This window comes from Stenella coeruleoalba (assembly GCF_951394435.1).
Source record: "Stenella coeruleoalba genome assembly, chromosome: 15".
Taxonomy (NCBI): domain Eukaryota; kingdom Metazoa; phylum Chordata; class Mammalia; order Artiodactyla; family Delphinidae; genus Stenella; species Stenella coeruleoalba.
Genome location: NC_137161.1, coordinates 20,697,849 through 20,713,823, shown reverse-complemented (window position 1 = coordinate 20,713,823; position 15,975 = coordinate 20,697,849). Strand labels below are relative to the sequence as shown.

Here is a 15,975-nt window from a genome sequence, read left to right as displayed (position 1 = left end):
AATTAACATATCCATCTCCTCATATAGTTACTTTTTTGGGGGGAGATGTTGGTTAAAGGGTACAAAGTTGCCATTATGTAGGATGAATACATCTATAGACCTAATGTGAAGCGTGATGATTATAGTTAATAATGGTGCTGTGTTGAGTACTAGAAATTTGCTAAGAGAGCAGATTTCAGGTGCTCTCACTGCAATAGATATTTCTTGACCCCCCTGCTCTGAGCCAGCCTCCATGCTAGACACTGGGGATACCAGTCGATGGGGTTCCCTGCCCTCATGGAGCCCCCAAAACTAAACAAATCACTATATAATTAATATATGCTAATGACCCTGTAATTATAAATTGCCATAGGAGCTACTGTGAAGCAGAAATGCAGGGTATTATGGGAGAGAATAACTCAGGCAACTCGATTGAGATCACGGAAGGCCTCTCAGAGGAGGTGACATTTCAGCTGGAATTGGAAGGAAGAAGAGGAGTTTGCTGGCCCAAGTATGGGAAGAAAGAGGGCTCTAGGTGCAGGAAACTGTGTGTAAAGGCCCTGAGGAGCTCAGTTTTTGTTTCGTTTTGCTTTAAGAAATGGAAGAAACCAGTGTGACTGAATTGGTGAGGGTTTCAGGGAGTGGGGTTTGGAGGGAGGGACAAAGTAGGGGTGTGGAGGGTCAGAAACTAGATCTGACCTCCTAGGTCAGCACCTAGGAGGTAGTGGGAGGATGAGGCTTCATTCCTGGGTGTTGGGTGGGAAAGGAAGCGAGATGGGAAGGGAGGAGGGCTTGGTGAGTGGGTGTCCTGTGAACGTGATTGTGGAAGTCACGTGGCCAGGCGACAGCAGCTCAGCCCCAGGGCGCCCCCAGCAGATGTAGGTTGTCCAATGTCCACCTCCAGTAAGCAGACACCTCTGCCTTGCTGTCCCTGATCCTCCAGGGCAGGAGCAGGACCCACACCTGTGGTTGCACGTCACTCACCAGCCCGAGGTCAGGCGTCCTGCTCTGTGGGGTGGAGTGGGTCAGGTGGCAAAGAAAACACAAGCTTGTCAGCAGTGATTTCTCCCCAAAGGCAGCCGCCACCAGCTTCCTGCTGAGATGGGCCAGTTCAGCCTCGCTCGCTACAGCTGGAGACGGAGGGGAACAGATGGGCCTGCTTGGCCCAGATTCCAGCCAGATTGCCAGGGAGTTGTGGGTGGAGCGACGGGCTTGGCGCCAGGAGCAGGAATACATGAGGGGAGGGCGGGAGCCACCTCTTTGCCATCGCAGAGGGGTCTTGCCTTCACGGGGGGTGGTGGGGACATTGGCTGTGGCCTCGCTGCGGTCCTTGAGCCAGCAGATGCTCGGAGCTCCCTGGAGAGAGACGACCTCTGTCTTTTAGGACCAGGTCAAGGGCTCTTGAGAAATGCAAGATATCCATGATTACATCTCCTGCACCCAGCATAGGGTGGGACCCGGCAGGAGCTCAGTGGTTGTTTTTTATTTTTATTTATTTATTTATTTATTTTGCGGTACGTGGGCCTCTCACTGCTGTGGCCTCTCCCATTGCTGAGCACAGGCTCTGGACGCGCAGGCTCAGCGGCCATGGCTCACGGGCCCAGCCGCTCTGTGGCATGTGGGATCTTCCCGGACTGGGGCACGAACCCGTGTCCCCTGCATCGGCAGGTGGACCCTCAACCACTGCGCCACCAGGGAAGCCCTATTTTTAATATAAATGATAGTAGTATCTTTCTGGCATTGTCTTACTTAATCCTCACAGCATCCCCACAAAAAAAATGCTGTTGTGATCCCCATTTTACAGATGAGGACACTGAGGCACAGAGAGAAGGAATAACTTGCCTAAAGTCACAGCTAAAGAAATGTGTGAGGACAGAGGGTCCCTTGGACAAACTGATGGGCAAGCCTGGTGTTGGTGCTTTGGGGGCAGACCTGAGGGTGGGCAATCAGGAGAAGTGGTGGACATGCCCAGCTGGAGAGGAGAGCATGCCTTTCTTGTCTTTGTCCTCTCTGAGCCCCAGCCAACCCTCAGATCCCCCTAAGCCAGTTACCTCCATTGTGCAAGGTGCTTGGAGAGCAAGAGAAGAACGTGGAGGGCTAGGAACATAGGATGGCCTGGTCAGGTTGACCAGGCTGCACACTGCACAACTCCAGAGCTAGCCATTCCCATAGACTATGCTGAGAACAGTGTCCCCCGGAATTGTGCAAGGTGGTAGCCCTGTAGGTGGACCACACCATGCAGGACCGTGAAGACCAGGGTCATCACATCTTTTCTGTAAAGGGCCAGATAGTAAATATTTTAGGTTGTGCGGGCCATACATCTCTGCTGTAAGTACTCAACTCTGGTGTTGTAGGGTAAAAGCATTCACGGGCAATATGTAAATCAATGAGTGCGGATGTGTTCCAAGAAATTGTAATTTATGGAAACAGGCTGCCTGCCAGATATGGCCCTTGCACCATAGTTTGCTGACCCCAGTGAAGGCCAAGGAATGATTTTGAACTCTATTCTAAGAGCAATGTGGAACCACCAGAGGGTTTTAAGGAGGGAGTGAGAGAAGGCAACTTTGTGTTTAATTTGGCCCCTGAGATGTCTGACCATGACCCCGGGGCTGCCATGTTTCTTCTGTCCTGGTTGTGGATCCCTGAGCCCTTCTGTCTGCAAGAAGAGGCTTGGCCTGGGACTCGAGGGCCTCTGATGCTTGCAGAGCAGAGGTCACTCTGTCCACTCTCCTTTCCCCCTCCTCCCCATACCAGCTCTCAGCCCGGCTCTGGTTACTCCAGCAATGCTGGTTCGCATTCCTCGCCTCAGGGACAGAACAGAGCAGCCTTGTGGCTAAGAGCCTGGGCTTAGAAATCAGAGGGTCTGATTTCCTCCACTCGGTTGCACGTGGCTGTGAGCTGCACTTCCCTGACCCTCTGTCTCCTGTTCTCCGTAAGAGGAATAATTAGACATGAACCCATGAAAGAAAGTGGTTCTGCATGTACCTGGGCGCATAGGAGGCGTCCAGTAAGAACACACTGTAGATAGAAGAATCATTTTTCTTGCTGAACCCCAGAGGCAGGAAGACCTGGCCAGGCCCTGGGTGGGGGGGTCTTTGCTCCAATGAGTTGTGTCCAGAGCCAGGCTCCCAGCTAAAGCGTTAGTAGAACCATGGAGGGGGCCTTGGCTCGTGACTATCGACGGCTCCTTAGAGATGAGGATGACTTGTCCCACCTCTTGGGCTGAAAATAACTGCCCAACATTGGAGTAATTACATGTCTTAGGCTCCCGTGCCACGCAGAGAACACCCCGATAATTACTGCACACGGGCTCCCGTGCCACGCGGAGAACACCCCGATAATTACTGCACACAGGCTCCCGTGCCACGCGGAGAGCACCCCGATAATTACTGCACACAAAGGATGCTTTTGGCATCTGATGCTCCATTTTTGCCTCAAAGAGTGTCTCCTGGACCAGAAGCCTGGTCCACCACCCACCCCCAAAGGAGAACCTTCCAGAAACCCATCCTGCACAGGGACATCATGATCACTTCCACTCTCCCAAAGGCCAGCTGTCAGGCCCAGGACAACCCCACCAGCCCGTGGACAGGCTGGGCTACAGTCTTCAAACATGGCCTTGAGGCCGAGAACAGCTACTGTCCATCCTGGTAGGAGGACCCTGCCGGCAGCACTGCATACTCCAGATGCGAGCCATACGGGTCAGCACTACAGGGTGGTCTGCTGTGCTCGGAGATGGAGAAGCTGTGTACTTGGACTGAGCTAAGGGTCTGCCAATTAGGTCAGGGTCCTGGAAAGGTTGTTGAGGATTTACCATGTGCCAGGCCTTAAGGAAAGAGCAGTAAGTGCCAGGTCACTGTCCTGCCCTACAGAGGCAGACCCAAAGTCTACCATAATTACTCAAATTGTTACTTAATTACGGTTGTGATAAGGCTATACATGAGATGTATAGAAGCTCAGGGCATGCAGACCAGTGGGAGTGCCTTCGTCTGGAGAGTTTGAGGGGAGATGTACAGGATGAGGAGTGAGACAGGTGTGTGTGTGTGTGTGTGTGTGTGTATTAGAGATGGATGCATGGATGTGGGTGGATAGATGGTTGGTGGATGGGTGGAAGACTGGATGGTTGCTTGGATGAGGGTGGACGGGTGGATGGACGGGTGGATGGATGGGTGGATGGATGGATGATTGCGTCTTCCAGGCAATGGGAACAGGCTATGCAAAACTCAGAGGCCAAAGGAAGTATGGTGACTCCGTAGCTGATAAAAGACCATTGTGGAAGGTGTTTGGAGTTTAAGAAGTGTGACTGGAAAGGTAGGTAGGTTAGGAGTCCTGTGTACAGCTGAGCAAGCTGTGCACTGCTCTGCCCTGGGCTGGGGGGTGCCAGTCTCACAGACCACAGTGTGAATGGTTCCCCCTGGAATTGTGCAAGATGGAGGTCTGCAGGCAGGGAACACATCGTGCAGACCTTCTATGCCATAGTAAGAGTTTTGGACGTTGTTCCCAGAGCAACGGAGTGCCACAGAAGGGTTTTAGCTCTTGGCGATGGGGCTAATTTCCATGTATAATGCCCCAGAGCAGCACTGTCCAATAGAAATTTCTGTGAAGATGGAAATGTTCTATTTCTGCACTTTCTAATATGGTAGCCACCTGTGTCTGTTGACCACTTGAAATGTGGCCAGAGCGACTGAGGAAGTGAATTTTGAATTTTTATGAGTTAACATTTGAAAGCCATGTGAGCTAGATGTGGCTAGTGGTTCCAGAGGACCTGACTGTATCTGGTATAAACTCCTGTCACTCTGACCCCCAGCAGCAATGAAAGCATCTAGGGCAAGTCTGCCGGAGATGTCACCTCTTGCCAGGACGCTGGGTGGAGGCCTTAACCACCCCTTCACAGGGGCCTCTGTTCACACTCAGGCCAAGGGTGCCACTGGGGCTTTGGGTCCGGGAGCTGGGACTAATGAAGACGGCCCCCATCCCCGCTGCTCCAGAGACCTCACCTTCCCCAGCACTCGCTGGGGGTGCCGAGCAGGTATTCAGCCTGCAGAATGGATGGCCTTCCCTCCGCCCTTCACAGGTCACTCGAGTTTGTTCCTCCACAGCAGAGGCAAATCTAGGAGGAAACCACTGCGTCCCTGCCCCATCGCGTGGGTGGTGGGCTGTAGTGTGGAGATAGCACCCCCAGCGGGCATCAGGGGCTGTGCAGTTTGGCTCGTGCTTTGAGGAAGCCAAACTTCCTCAAGTGGGTGGGAGTGGGAGGGGGCTCAGAGGGGCCAGGCCCAGCCTGCTTCTCCCATTTGCAGGACCCAGGCCTCAGTCCCTGGCATCATGAGGGCCTCACACACAAGCCAGCTTGTGTAGTCAAGTTCCTCCATTTGCTCTGCAAACGGCCACCCCTTGGTCACCCCTGCAGCCTAGAGGTGTATTTTCCCACTGCATGGTCCACGCTTGGGAAGGTGGACCTGGGGAAGAGACCTGTGCAGGCCCTACCTTCGGGCTTGGAGACATTTGAACAGGGAAGGGTAAGATGGGCCAGGAGAGGAACCATGGGCTTTAATGGACTCCATGGGCGCCTCACCCCACGGGAGCTGTGCAGCTGGAGGCTGGCCAGAGACGGGTATCCTAAAGCTTGGAGGCCATGGCAGGGGCTCCTGCTGCTGGCTGGAAGGGGCCTGCAGGGCTGGTGGTTTCGCTCGTTTGATGTCGGTCTCCTGCTGCCCAGACTCTGAGCCACACGAGGGCAGAGCCCATGTCTCTCGCTCCTTGGTGTATCCCAGCATCATTCCGCAGGCTGGCATACAGTAGGTGCCTAATATGTGTGTACTGACTTCATGAATGAACGCACTGAAGACTCCCTGTGCTCTGGCCCAAGTTTCTGAGCAGGTGGACTTGAATATATTGATATGATGATGTACTACCAGTATGTGTGTGCTGACCCTCCCTCTTTCCCTTTGCCCTTGGGTCCAGGATGGGAACTAGGGCTTGAATGGGTTGGGGAGGATGGAGAAGGAGGGAGGGTCCCCTTGGAAAAGAGGAGGGAGTGGTCCTAAGCAAGAGGGATTGGAGTCTGTGGCTAGAGTTCACTTTGCCCTCCCACGCCCCAGCTCCCTCCCCCCCCCACCATCCCTGAAAACACACACACACACACACACACACACACACACACACACACACACACACACACACACACACACACATTAGACAAAGGTCTCAGGATGGAGGGCAGCTAAAGCCTCTGCTTTAAAACCTCAAGGCTCAGTAGGGCCAAAGCAGGGACATTTGGCACTTACGGGTGCAGGGACCTGCAGTGTTAATAAAAATAATAACAACCTCCACAACAAGTGCTGATGCTCAAACCATGTGCTAAGACCCTGTCACAGCTCACCTCAGTTATTCCACATGATGTCCTGGTGAGGTGGGATTAACATCATCCCCATTTTATAGAATAGAAAACTGAGGCACAGAGAGGGAAGTGTCTTTTTTATATATATATAAATTTATTTTTGTTTATTTATTTATTTTTGGCTGCATTGGGTCTTCGTTGCTCTGCATGGGCTTTCTCTAGTTGCGGCAAGCAGGGGCTACTCTTCATTGCAGTGCACGGGCTTCTCATTGCGGTGGCTTCTCTTGTTGCAGAGCATGAGCTCTAGGTGCACGGGCTTCAGTAGTTGCACACAGGTTCAGTAGCTGTGGCTCGTGGGCTCTAGAGCGCAGGCTCAGTAGTTGTGGCGCACGGGCTTAGTTGCTCCACGGCATGTGGGATCTTCCCAGACCAGGGCTCGAACCCGTGTCCCCTGCATTGGCAGGCGGATTCTCAACCACTGCACCACCAGGGAAGCCCCAGAGGGAAGTGTCTTGACTGAGGTTGCACAGCCAATAAAAACAGCACTTACATTTGAACCCAAGCCATTGGACACCAGAGTGTATGCTTTCAGTGACTAGAATGTTCTCCCTCTAGACAACAAATGTAAATCGCTTAGCTCTGTGCCTGGCACACAGGAAGTACTCAATAACTGTTAGCTCCTGTCATTATTATGCAGAGTAAGACAGGCAGTGCTGTCCACCTCTTGGAAATCCTGGACAAGAGATCTGTGTTCTGTGCCTCAGTTTCCTCATCTGTGAAATGGGGAGGTTTTGACACTTACCTCTCACCCCTGTTGTAAGAAGTAAACAAGACTGTTTGTGTCAGGACCTGGGGGAGAGCGGGTCTTACCTGGGTCCCCCGCATCTCTGCACACCTGAAGTGTGACAGGACAGTCACTCCTGTCCCCTCTGTTGCAGTGCGCTACTTCCTGAAGAATAAGGTCAGCCCTGATTTGTGCAACGAGGATGGACTCACAGCCCTGCACCAGGTAAGGACCCGCTGGGGCCCCTGGTTCCCTGCTGTCCACCTGGACAGGTACCCCATCTCCCTGCTTTTTCCTGCCCAGAGCCCTCAGGGAGGAGCGAGAGGGGAGCCGCAGCTACCACATCTGAAAGGCTCTTGTCTGCTTTGGAGACGAGTGTGTCTGTTACAGACACGCCCACAGAGCCCCGTGCCCACATGCACGGCACACACACAGCCTCCGCGGACAGGGAGCCTTTGTACGCTGCGTCCTCACTGCCTGGCAAAGGGTTTGACAAACAAAGCAAGTTTGTCTGGAGCTTGCCAGTTTCCGAAGCACATTTGTTCACACCCACCAAGGCATCCATCCACCCCCATGACAAAAGTGATTGACAGGGGGCTTATGTGACCTTCCTCAGGTCACACAGCCATGAACTCTGGCCAGGAATCATGTGCTATCACATCCTTTTTAGGGCAGCGAGATGGGCCCAGGCCCCTTTGGCTGGGGAGGGGCTGCTCTGGCTGTCATTTGTCACCTGGATGCTGCAGCAGCCCCCTAACTAGTCCCCAGCATTCAGGCAGCGCTGCCCCTGATTCATCCTCCAAGCGGTGGCTGCAGGGATGCTCAGACCCAACATTTGCTGATGCTACTCAAAGTGCTCTGGTGTCTTTCCATAATGCTGGGGGTGAGGAACTCTCCTGTGCCCCTGCTGAGCCCACCATGTTTTCTGGCTGCCTGGCCTCCAGCCACTTGACTTTTCGGTCCCTTGCACACACGGTACTGCTCCCCGTCGCACTTCACGCAGCGCTTGGGTGCGTGCACAGCAAGAGCCTGAGAGCTCTGCTGTTATATCCGTATCCTTTCTTCTGAGCATCCCTTCATCATTTCATCCATTAGCATGACTGTTTAATGCTGGTCTCCCGTTACCCAGACTCTGAGCGGCACAAGAGCAGAGCCCGTGTCTCTTTCTCATCGGTGTATCCCAGTCTTACTCCCCATGCTGGCATACAGTAGGTGCTCAGTATGTGTGTGCTGAGTTAACAAGTGAGCACGCTGAGCCCCCCTGTGCTCTGGACCAAGTTTTTGATCAGGTGGAGTTGAATGCAGCCTGGCGGGTGGGAGGCCAGGCAACTGGAACCCTGGGCTGGGGAGAGCCTCTCCGTCTCCCTCTGAGGGCAGGAAGGGTGGGCAGAGACTGGCCATCCCCCTACCCATGAGCCCTGGGGACAGGTCTCCACCCTCAGCCATCAGCCCAGGGGATCCCCATGTATCCTCTTGGCTTCTCTTCCTGTCCCACAGGGCTTCATACATCCACAAATTCTAGCTGTGTGGCCTTGGGCAAGTTATTTAAGCTCTCTGTGCCTCACTTTCCTCATCTGTAAAAGAGGAATAACAAGTATCCATCTCATTGGGTTGCTGTGAGGATTAAATAAATACACATAAAAACCCTATAAGCATCACTTGACACTGGGTAAATACTAGTTATTATTAGCATTAACATTTGTCACATGTTCACTTCTCGGCAAAGCCACTTCACTTATGTGAAGTGTGGTTTGATCGTCACAGCAACTCTTTGAAATATTATTATCCCCATTTTACAGCTCAGGAAACTGAGTTCAGGGCAGCACTGTCCAATAGAACCTTTACGGTGATGGAATGTTCTGTGTAACAACACTGTCCGGTACGGTAGCCTCTAGCCCCACATGGCTGTGGAGCCCTGGAAGTGTTGTTCTGAGGATCCAATGAGGCAATGCCTGGCTAGCAAGATGTGTGGCCCTAGTAACGCCTCAAAAATCATTAGCTCTTATTATTGACAATGTGACGTATTATTACTGCTCTTGCTGGGGCTGTTGTTATAGGTGTCATCATTATTGTCACTACTGCTCCAATACAAAGAAGGAGCACAGTAAGAAGAGCTTTCTGTGGGTTTTCTGCTCTTGGCAACAGGGAGCCTTTCAGAGGGTTGTAAACTGAGGGCAACGTGGCTGGATTAACAAAGAAGCTCTCTCTGGCTGAGGTGTGTGGAAGGAGAGTGACAGGGAAGCAGAGAGAGATGACGAAGCCTCAGCCAGTGGGGATGAGGCAGTGGGGATGGGGACAGCGATGCAGGAGATGGAATCCACACCTGGTGATAGATTGGACGTGGGAAGTGACGGGGTGGGAGGAGTCATCCAATGCCAGGTGTCATTGCCCACCTTGGGGAATGCAGGAGAGGAGGCCGGCCCGCTCCGTCACGTACCAGCCCCCATTGCACTCCTGCATCCAGGTCCCAACCCAGCCCTTGCTCAGGTACAGACTGGCCCAGCCCATGGGCATCCTTCTCACACAACTGCAATTCTGTATGCATAATCCCCCTGCCGCACGCCGCCCCGCCCATCTTCATGTTTTCTGCAGCCCTCAGAGTGGGATCTCTGGCCCTCCTGTCCCCCGATCCCAGGGGCTGGGCTGCTTCTCCTCCTATGGACCGGGCCATCCCAAACCCAAACCCATCTCCCGGTGACAGCCTGGGGACCCACGCCTTTCCCCGACGCCTCACTCTGGTGCCTTTGGGTGCCCTCTGCCGGCGTTGCTGTGTCACTGCATGGTTCTCCCGACTACCTGAGGCAGCACCCAGCTCCACTGGGTCACACATGCCCCTGCTGTCCGGAGAGGTGCCCCCAGAGCCAGCCAACCCCAGATCGGCTGGTGCAGAAAGAGAACCTGGGTCCCTGGCACCATCTGTGCAAATGGCTGCTTCTTTCCCATCTGTCCCTCTGGCACTGGCCCCTGGTTCTGCTGAGAATAGGGGTGGAGGCCGTGGTGCCGCCCCATCTCCATCCCCATCCCCACACCCACCTGGGGCTGCCACAGGTGCCCCTGCTCCTCCTGTTGGCATCCAGTCACCTCTCCACAGGCCTACGGTCACTTCTCTAGGTTGGACCACCATCATCCCTTACATGGGTGATTTCAGCATAGTTCCTCACCATGCCTCTTTTCCCCTGCAAAGCTTGTGATCGCAATCTCTTCTCCACATGCAGCCAGAGGAGGGACTTTTTAAAAAGCAAGCTTGACTGTTCTGCTCCTCTGAGTATAACTCTGCAACATCTCCCGTTGCACCGAGGGGTAAGCGCTTCCCTGGATGGGCAGTTCTGAGCACTTTGTCCCCTGCTGGCTTCTCCAGAGGTCACCTGGGATGCGTCCTGTAGTCTGTAAAGTGGTTTCCTGTCTTCTACTTCCTCTGTCCTCACTTTTCGCTGCTCATGGCCCTGGCGTGAGGCCCCTCTGTCCGCTTGGAATCTTTCACCCTCCGTCCCTGGAGTTTGGGAGCTCCAATGGCTGTTGGAGCCCTGCATCTCTCTGGGGGCTGCCCCACGTGTGGACAAGCAGAAGCACGGACACGGCTGTCTCCTCTTAGGGACTGTATTAAGGACCCCTTAGAGCCTCACACAGAGCTTGGTTTTCGGGGGCAAGGCTTGGTTACTTGGGACTTCCCCAAGAACTAGCTTCTGGGTCAGAAATTCCTAAGTCAGAGATTCCAAACTGTGATCTAGGAGGTCACTGCTGTCAAGGAGGGTCTCCCCCATCACCCCCATCCCCACCCAACCAACACATGCCCCTGCTTCAGCCCGAGCAGCCCTGCTTGAATCGATTGGTTATCTAAGTTAGAGTTCTCCGTACAGTTTTGTTGGAAGGAAGCCTTCTGAAATTAAAAAGAAAAGGTTTTAAAGCCTCATTCCAAATTTCATCCCATTCCACCAACATTTGCAAAACATCTTATAGATGACTTTATTTTTAGATTGTCTTTGTATTTTTATCTCGTATATTATTAACTTACTCACAAGGAAACAGACTCAGAAAGGTTAAGTGGCTTGCCCAAAATCACACAGCATGTACGTAATGGAGCTGGATTCAAACTCAGGCAGATTGGCTCTGCTGTCCTTCTTGTGGCCTCGCGAGGGGGAACTTGGTGTGCCCTCGTCACGACCCAGGGCCCTGCCGGGAGCTGACCCTGCCTGTGTCCACCTTGCAGTGCTGCATTGACAACTTTGAGGAAATTGTCAAGTTGCTCCTTTCCCACGGTGCCAATGTGAACGCCAAGGACAACGAGCTGTGGACGCCCCTGCATGCCGCGGCCACCTGCGGCCACATCAACCTGGTGAAAATCCTCGTTCAGTAGTACGTGCCCCTCTCTCCCCCAAGAACAGCCTTCCCTCTGCCTTTGGTTTTTTCCAAGTTCTATTTTTTTTTTAACTTTCATCTCCTCTCTCTCTTTTTTTTCTGTCTCGTTTGGTGCCTGCCACTCCTTCTCTTTTTCACCACATTCCCTTTCCATCCCTGTGTCTTCCTCTCTCATTTTCTCTCCATCTCTGTCTCTTTCTTCCTTGGTATCACTCTGTCTTTTCCACTGTGTCTCTCTTAATTCTCTCTGTCTTTCCTTTCATTCTCTTTCTTTCTACTGATATTATTGGGTAAAATATACCTAACATAAAATTTACCATCCTTGGGACTTCCTTGGTGGTGCAGTAGTTAAGAATCCTCAGACCAATTCAGAGGACACGGGTTCGAGCCCTGGTCCAGGAAGATCCCACATGCTATGGAGCAACTAAGCCCATGGGCCACAACTACTGAGCCTGCACGCCGAGAGCCTGTGCTCCTCAGCAAGAGAAGCCACCGCAGTGAGAAGCCCGTGCTCTGCAACGAAGAGTAGCCCCTGCTCGCCGCAACTAGAGAAAGCCCACGTGCAGCAATGAAGACCCAATGCAGCCAAAAATAAATAAATAAATTTATTTTTAAAAAATTTACCATCTTTGTGTTACAGGCATACATCCCATTTGGTTACAGTGTATAATCCTTCCAATAGGCTGCTGAATTTGGTTTGCTGGTTTTTGTTTTTTGGGTTTTTTTTGGCTGTGTTGGATCTTCACTGCTGCGAACAGGCTTTCTCTAGTTGGGGCGAGCGGGGGCTACTCTTCATTGCGGTGCGCTGGCTTCTCATTGCAGTGACTTCTCTTGTTGCAGAGCATGGGCTCTAGGCGTGCGGGCTTCAGTAATTGCAGGATACGGGCTCAGTAGTTGTGGCACACGGGCTCAGTAGTTGTGGCTAGCAGGCTTAGTTGCTCCGAGGCATGTAGGATCTTCCTGGACCAGGGAACGAACCTGCGTCCCCTACATTGGCAGGCAGGTTCTTAACCACTGCACCACCTGGGAAGTCCCTGCTAGTATTTTCTTGAGGACTTTTGCATCAGTGTTCATAAGGGATATCAGCCTGTAGTTTTCTTGTAGTGTCTTCGTCTGTCTTTGTATCAGGGTATCATTTTCTTTTTTCAATGTCTTTTTCTCTGTGTTGTTGCCATTTTTGCTTTTCTTTCTATGAAAAAAAAAAGCAAGCATACTTCCTTGGCTCTGCTCCCCCCCCCCCCCCGCCAAATCATGTCCACCTGCATTTCTCTGGGGCAGAACGTGCTTTGGGGGACACCACGTAACAATGCCTTTCCCAGGAATAAGGCCATTTCCCTCTATAGAGCTCTGACAGTCTTCTCCCATGCTGAAATTCCTTCTAGTCTGCTTAGTTTCTATAAACAAACAGAAAAGGTACCATTAAATTTCAAGCGTATTTAATTGGATTCATCTAGTGATGGGAGGGCACTCAAGCTGGGCCAAGCCCTGTGCTGGGCACAGAGCACTCAGAGATGCTAAAGTCCTGAGGAACCACCAGGAAATCAGGTGATTTCAGTACCAGAGCCAAGACGGAGAGAGACCCATGGGTTGGGGTCCCAGGAGAACATCTGAGTGTAAGGATTCAGGAATAGTGGCCGAGTGCAGGTGACCCTTGGCAGAGGTCTCAGCAGAGCAGCCAGGGCCCATCAGGTGGATACTGGGGGGATAGAGATGCTGCCCTGACTCAGAGAGGTGGAAGAGCTTACCCAAGGGCACACAGGAGCTCAGAGAGGTCACAGTGGAGGGCTGTTAGGCCAAAGGACTGGCAGGTGGCCCATGCCCACACCTCCGATGAGAACCTGGGTGCGGTTAAGTCTACAGGAGCATCAGGTGGCCACAGTCCAATCTGGGATGGTGCGAGAGGAGAAGGGAGCGGTGCCAGCCTGGTACAGTGGGTCTCCAGCACCGATGTGCACCAGAATCATGGGTTTAAAATACGTAATCCTCAACCCCACCCACCCCACCCCCGAGAGACTCTGTTTCAGGAGGTCCAGAGTGGAGCCCAGGAAGCTGCATTTTATTTCAGTGGTGCCCGTGTGATTCTGCCGCAGGGCATCCCAGAACCATGCACATAGGAACCAGTGGCCCAAAAGGCAGATTCTGCCATGGAGCCCCAAGGCTCTGTCCTGTCCCTATCCTGGCAGCCTTTTGGGCAGGGACTTAGAGGAGGAGGTAGGGGATAGCTGAGGTTACAAGGAGAAGTGAAAAGAGCTGGCCCATGAAAGGGCCAGGTTTGAGTCTTGACCCTCCCACGTCCTGGCTGTGTGACCTCAGACAAGTGACTGAACCTGTCTGAGCCTTTGTTTCCCTTGCATGAGATGGGGCCAATAATACTGAACCAAGAAGACTGTTAACGAGGATTATATCAAATGATGAGTGTAAAGAGCTTAGATCAAGCCTGGCTCTAAGCAGATGCCTAGGAAGCAGTGCTGCTGCCATTAATGTTGTATTTTCTTATTTGACATCTGTGCCCAAGTGCCTGCCTGCTGGTTCAACAGAGCGGGAAGCTGGGGGGAGTCTGCTGGTACAGCTCTCCTGGGATTTTGGCCCCTTCCCACCTGGGGCCCCTGAGATCCTGGAGATGCTGTCCTTGCTGGGCTGCACCGTGGTCGGGTTGTGGAGGTTGGGGTGCATAGTGGGGTGGGAGTGAGAGGCTGGATGGTAGAGCCAACCAGACCAATCCTCTGCGCACAAAGCTGGCCCTCACCCTGGCCCTCTCTCTGCAGTGGGGCCGACTTGCTTGCTGTCAACTCCGATGGGAACATGCCCTATGACCTCTGCGAGGATGAGCCCACCCTGGATGTCATCGAGACCTGCATGGCGTACCAGGGTAAGGGCGGGGCCGCCTGCGGTGAAGTGGGCTTAGTGCGGGGCTGTGGCTCTCTCACATCAATGCAGCTGAACAAGTTACCTAGCAATGTGCCCACCGCCTGCTCAGTGCTCAGGAACTGGGATGGGGCCCCACGATGGTTGTTACCCATGTGATGGGCAAGATGCGGACACAGAACAACCCTGGAAAACGTGCTGTGCACAAGGGAGGCGTTGCTCTCATCTGTGTCACCCCCCCACACACGGGTGGCCTCAGCTGGCCGGGTCTCTTCGTCAGCTGTGACAATTTCAATTCAATAAACATTCACAATAAAGATATATTCCCATTTGGAAAAAATAATACAAAGTCAAGAACATTCGCGACTGCCTGCTCTGTGCCAGGCACCACACGGGCTGCCAGGGACCCTGGATAAACAAGATGTGGGCTGTCCTCAGCTTACAAATGAGCTTCAGAGAGGAAATGAATGCAGCAGTCAGAGAGATCTGCCCACACTCGCCACCCCAGTGCATACCCCTGAAGGACCTCCTCTTTAGAAATAAATCTCAAGTCCAGACCCTGGACTGCAGTCCAAGGTCCTGCCCGGGCTCTGCGCTTGTGTTTCTTCCCAGGTGGCTGCGGGAACTGCCCTTTTGGCCTGCCCGTTCCCTGGCCCTGGCGCTTTCCTTGTTCACCTGCAGAACTTCCTAACAATTTTTGTGCCAATCTGGTGAATCTATGGACCCTTCTCAGAATAATATTTTTAAATGCAGTTATCAAAGGCATAGGATTATAAAGGAAACCACTTCTATTAAGGTAGAGCTCCCCAAATATTTTTAAATGTGTGAAATAGAAACGTTATTGATTCGTGAAACAATAAGATAACATGATACGAAAATACCTACAGTTTCTGTTGGTGACAGAGTCACAGGCACTGCCAATTCTACTGTGAATTTGGCGTCCGTTCTAATGGAAGGAAATGCTACATTTCATTTAAAGGTTAATGAAAATAAACAGGTCATTCTTTTTCTCTTTCAAGTTTACAGACCTCCCCTGAATTCTATCCAAGAATGCTTGATCTCATGGACCTTTTTTTTCAGAGCAAATCACTCTCTCCTTAAATACCATTAGCAGCTGCTAGTAACACTTAAATTCTTAGCCAGAGATTCAGGCTTGAAAATGTGTTTCTGTGTCCCTCAACCTCGGTTTATTCAGCTCTCCATTCAAAAGTTGTATGCTCAGTAATTCAGTCATTGCCGTAATAAAGATTCATTGAGCATCGTGCCTGGCACTGCCAACACAGCTGTAGACGAAATAGAAGAAATTAACAGAGACCTGGTCAAATAGAGTGGTCAGGGGAGGCCAGCTGAGGAGGTGGTCCAGGCTGGACCTAAAGGATGAGATGGGCCAGGTATTTGAGCAGTTGGAGACAGGTAGGTGGACGGTAGGGGTGGAAGAACTGTGTGTGTAACAGTAATCAATATTACTACAATGCCGACTGGGTACCAGGCAGGAATGGACCTTGTCTGTGGCCCAACACGTGGTGTTTGTATTCACTGGGCCTGGGAGAAATGATCTCTGAGCATATCTGTCTACCCCGTTGACTGGCAGACCCTCGGGGACAGGAGTCATGCTTCCCCAATCTTCCCCCGCTCCCCTCCCCATTGGGTTCTC

General features: G+C 52.4%; 1 protein-coding gene across 1 annotated transcript in view; it reads left to right on the top strand.

Annotated features, from left to right (window-relative positions):
- Positions 1 to 15,975, top strand: part of PPP1R16B (protein phosphatase 1 regulatory subunit 16B) — a 76,238-nt gene that overhangs the window by 42,765 nt on the left and 17,498 nt on the right. The window contains exons 2-4 of the mRNA XM_079945860.1: positions 7,255 to 7,325; positions 11,308 to 11,453; positions 14,222 to 14,325. Coding sequence (XP_079801986.1) covers positions 7,255 to 7,325; positions 11,308 to 11,453; positions 14,222 to 14,325 — 321 coding nt within the window. The remainder of the gene's footprint in view (positions 1 to 7,254; positions 7,326 to 11,307; positions 11,454 to 14,221; positions 14,326 to 15,975) is intronic.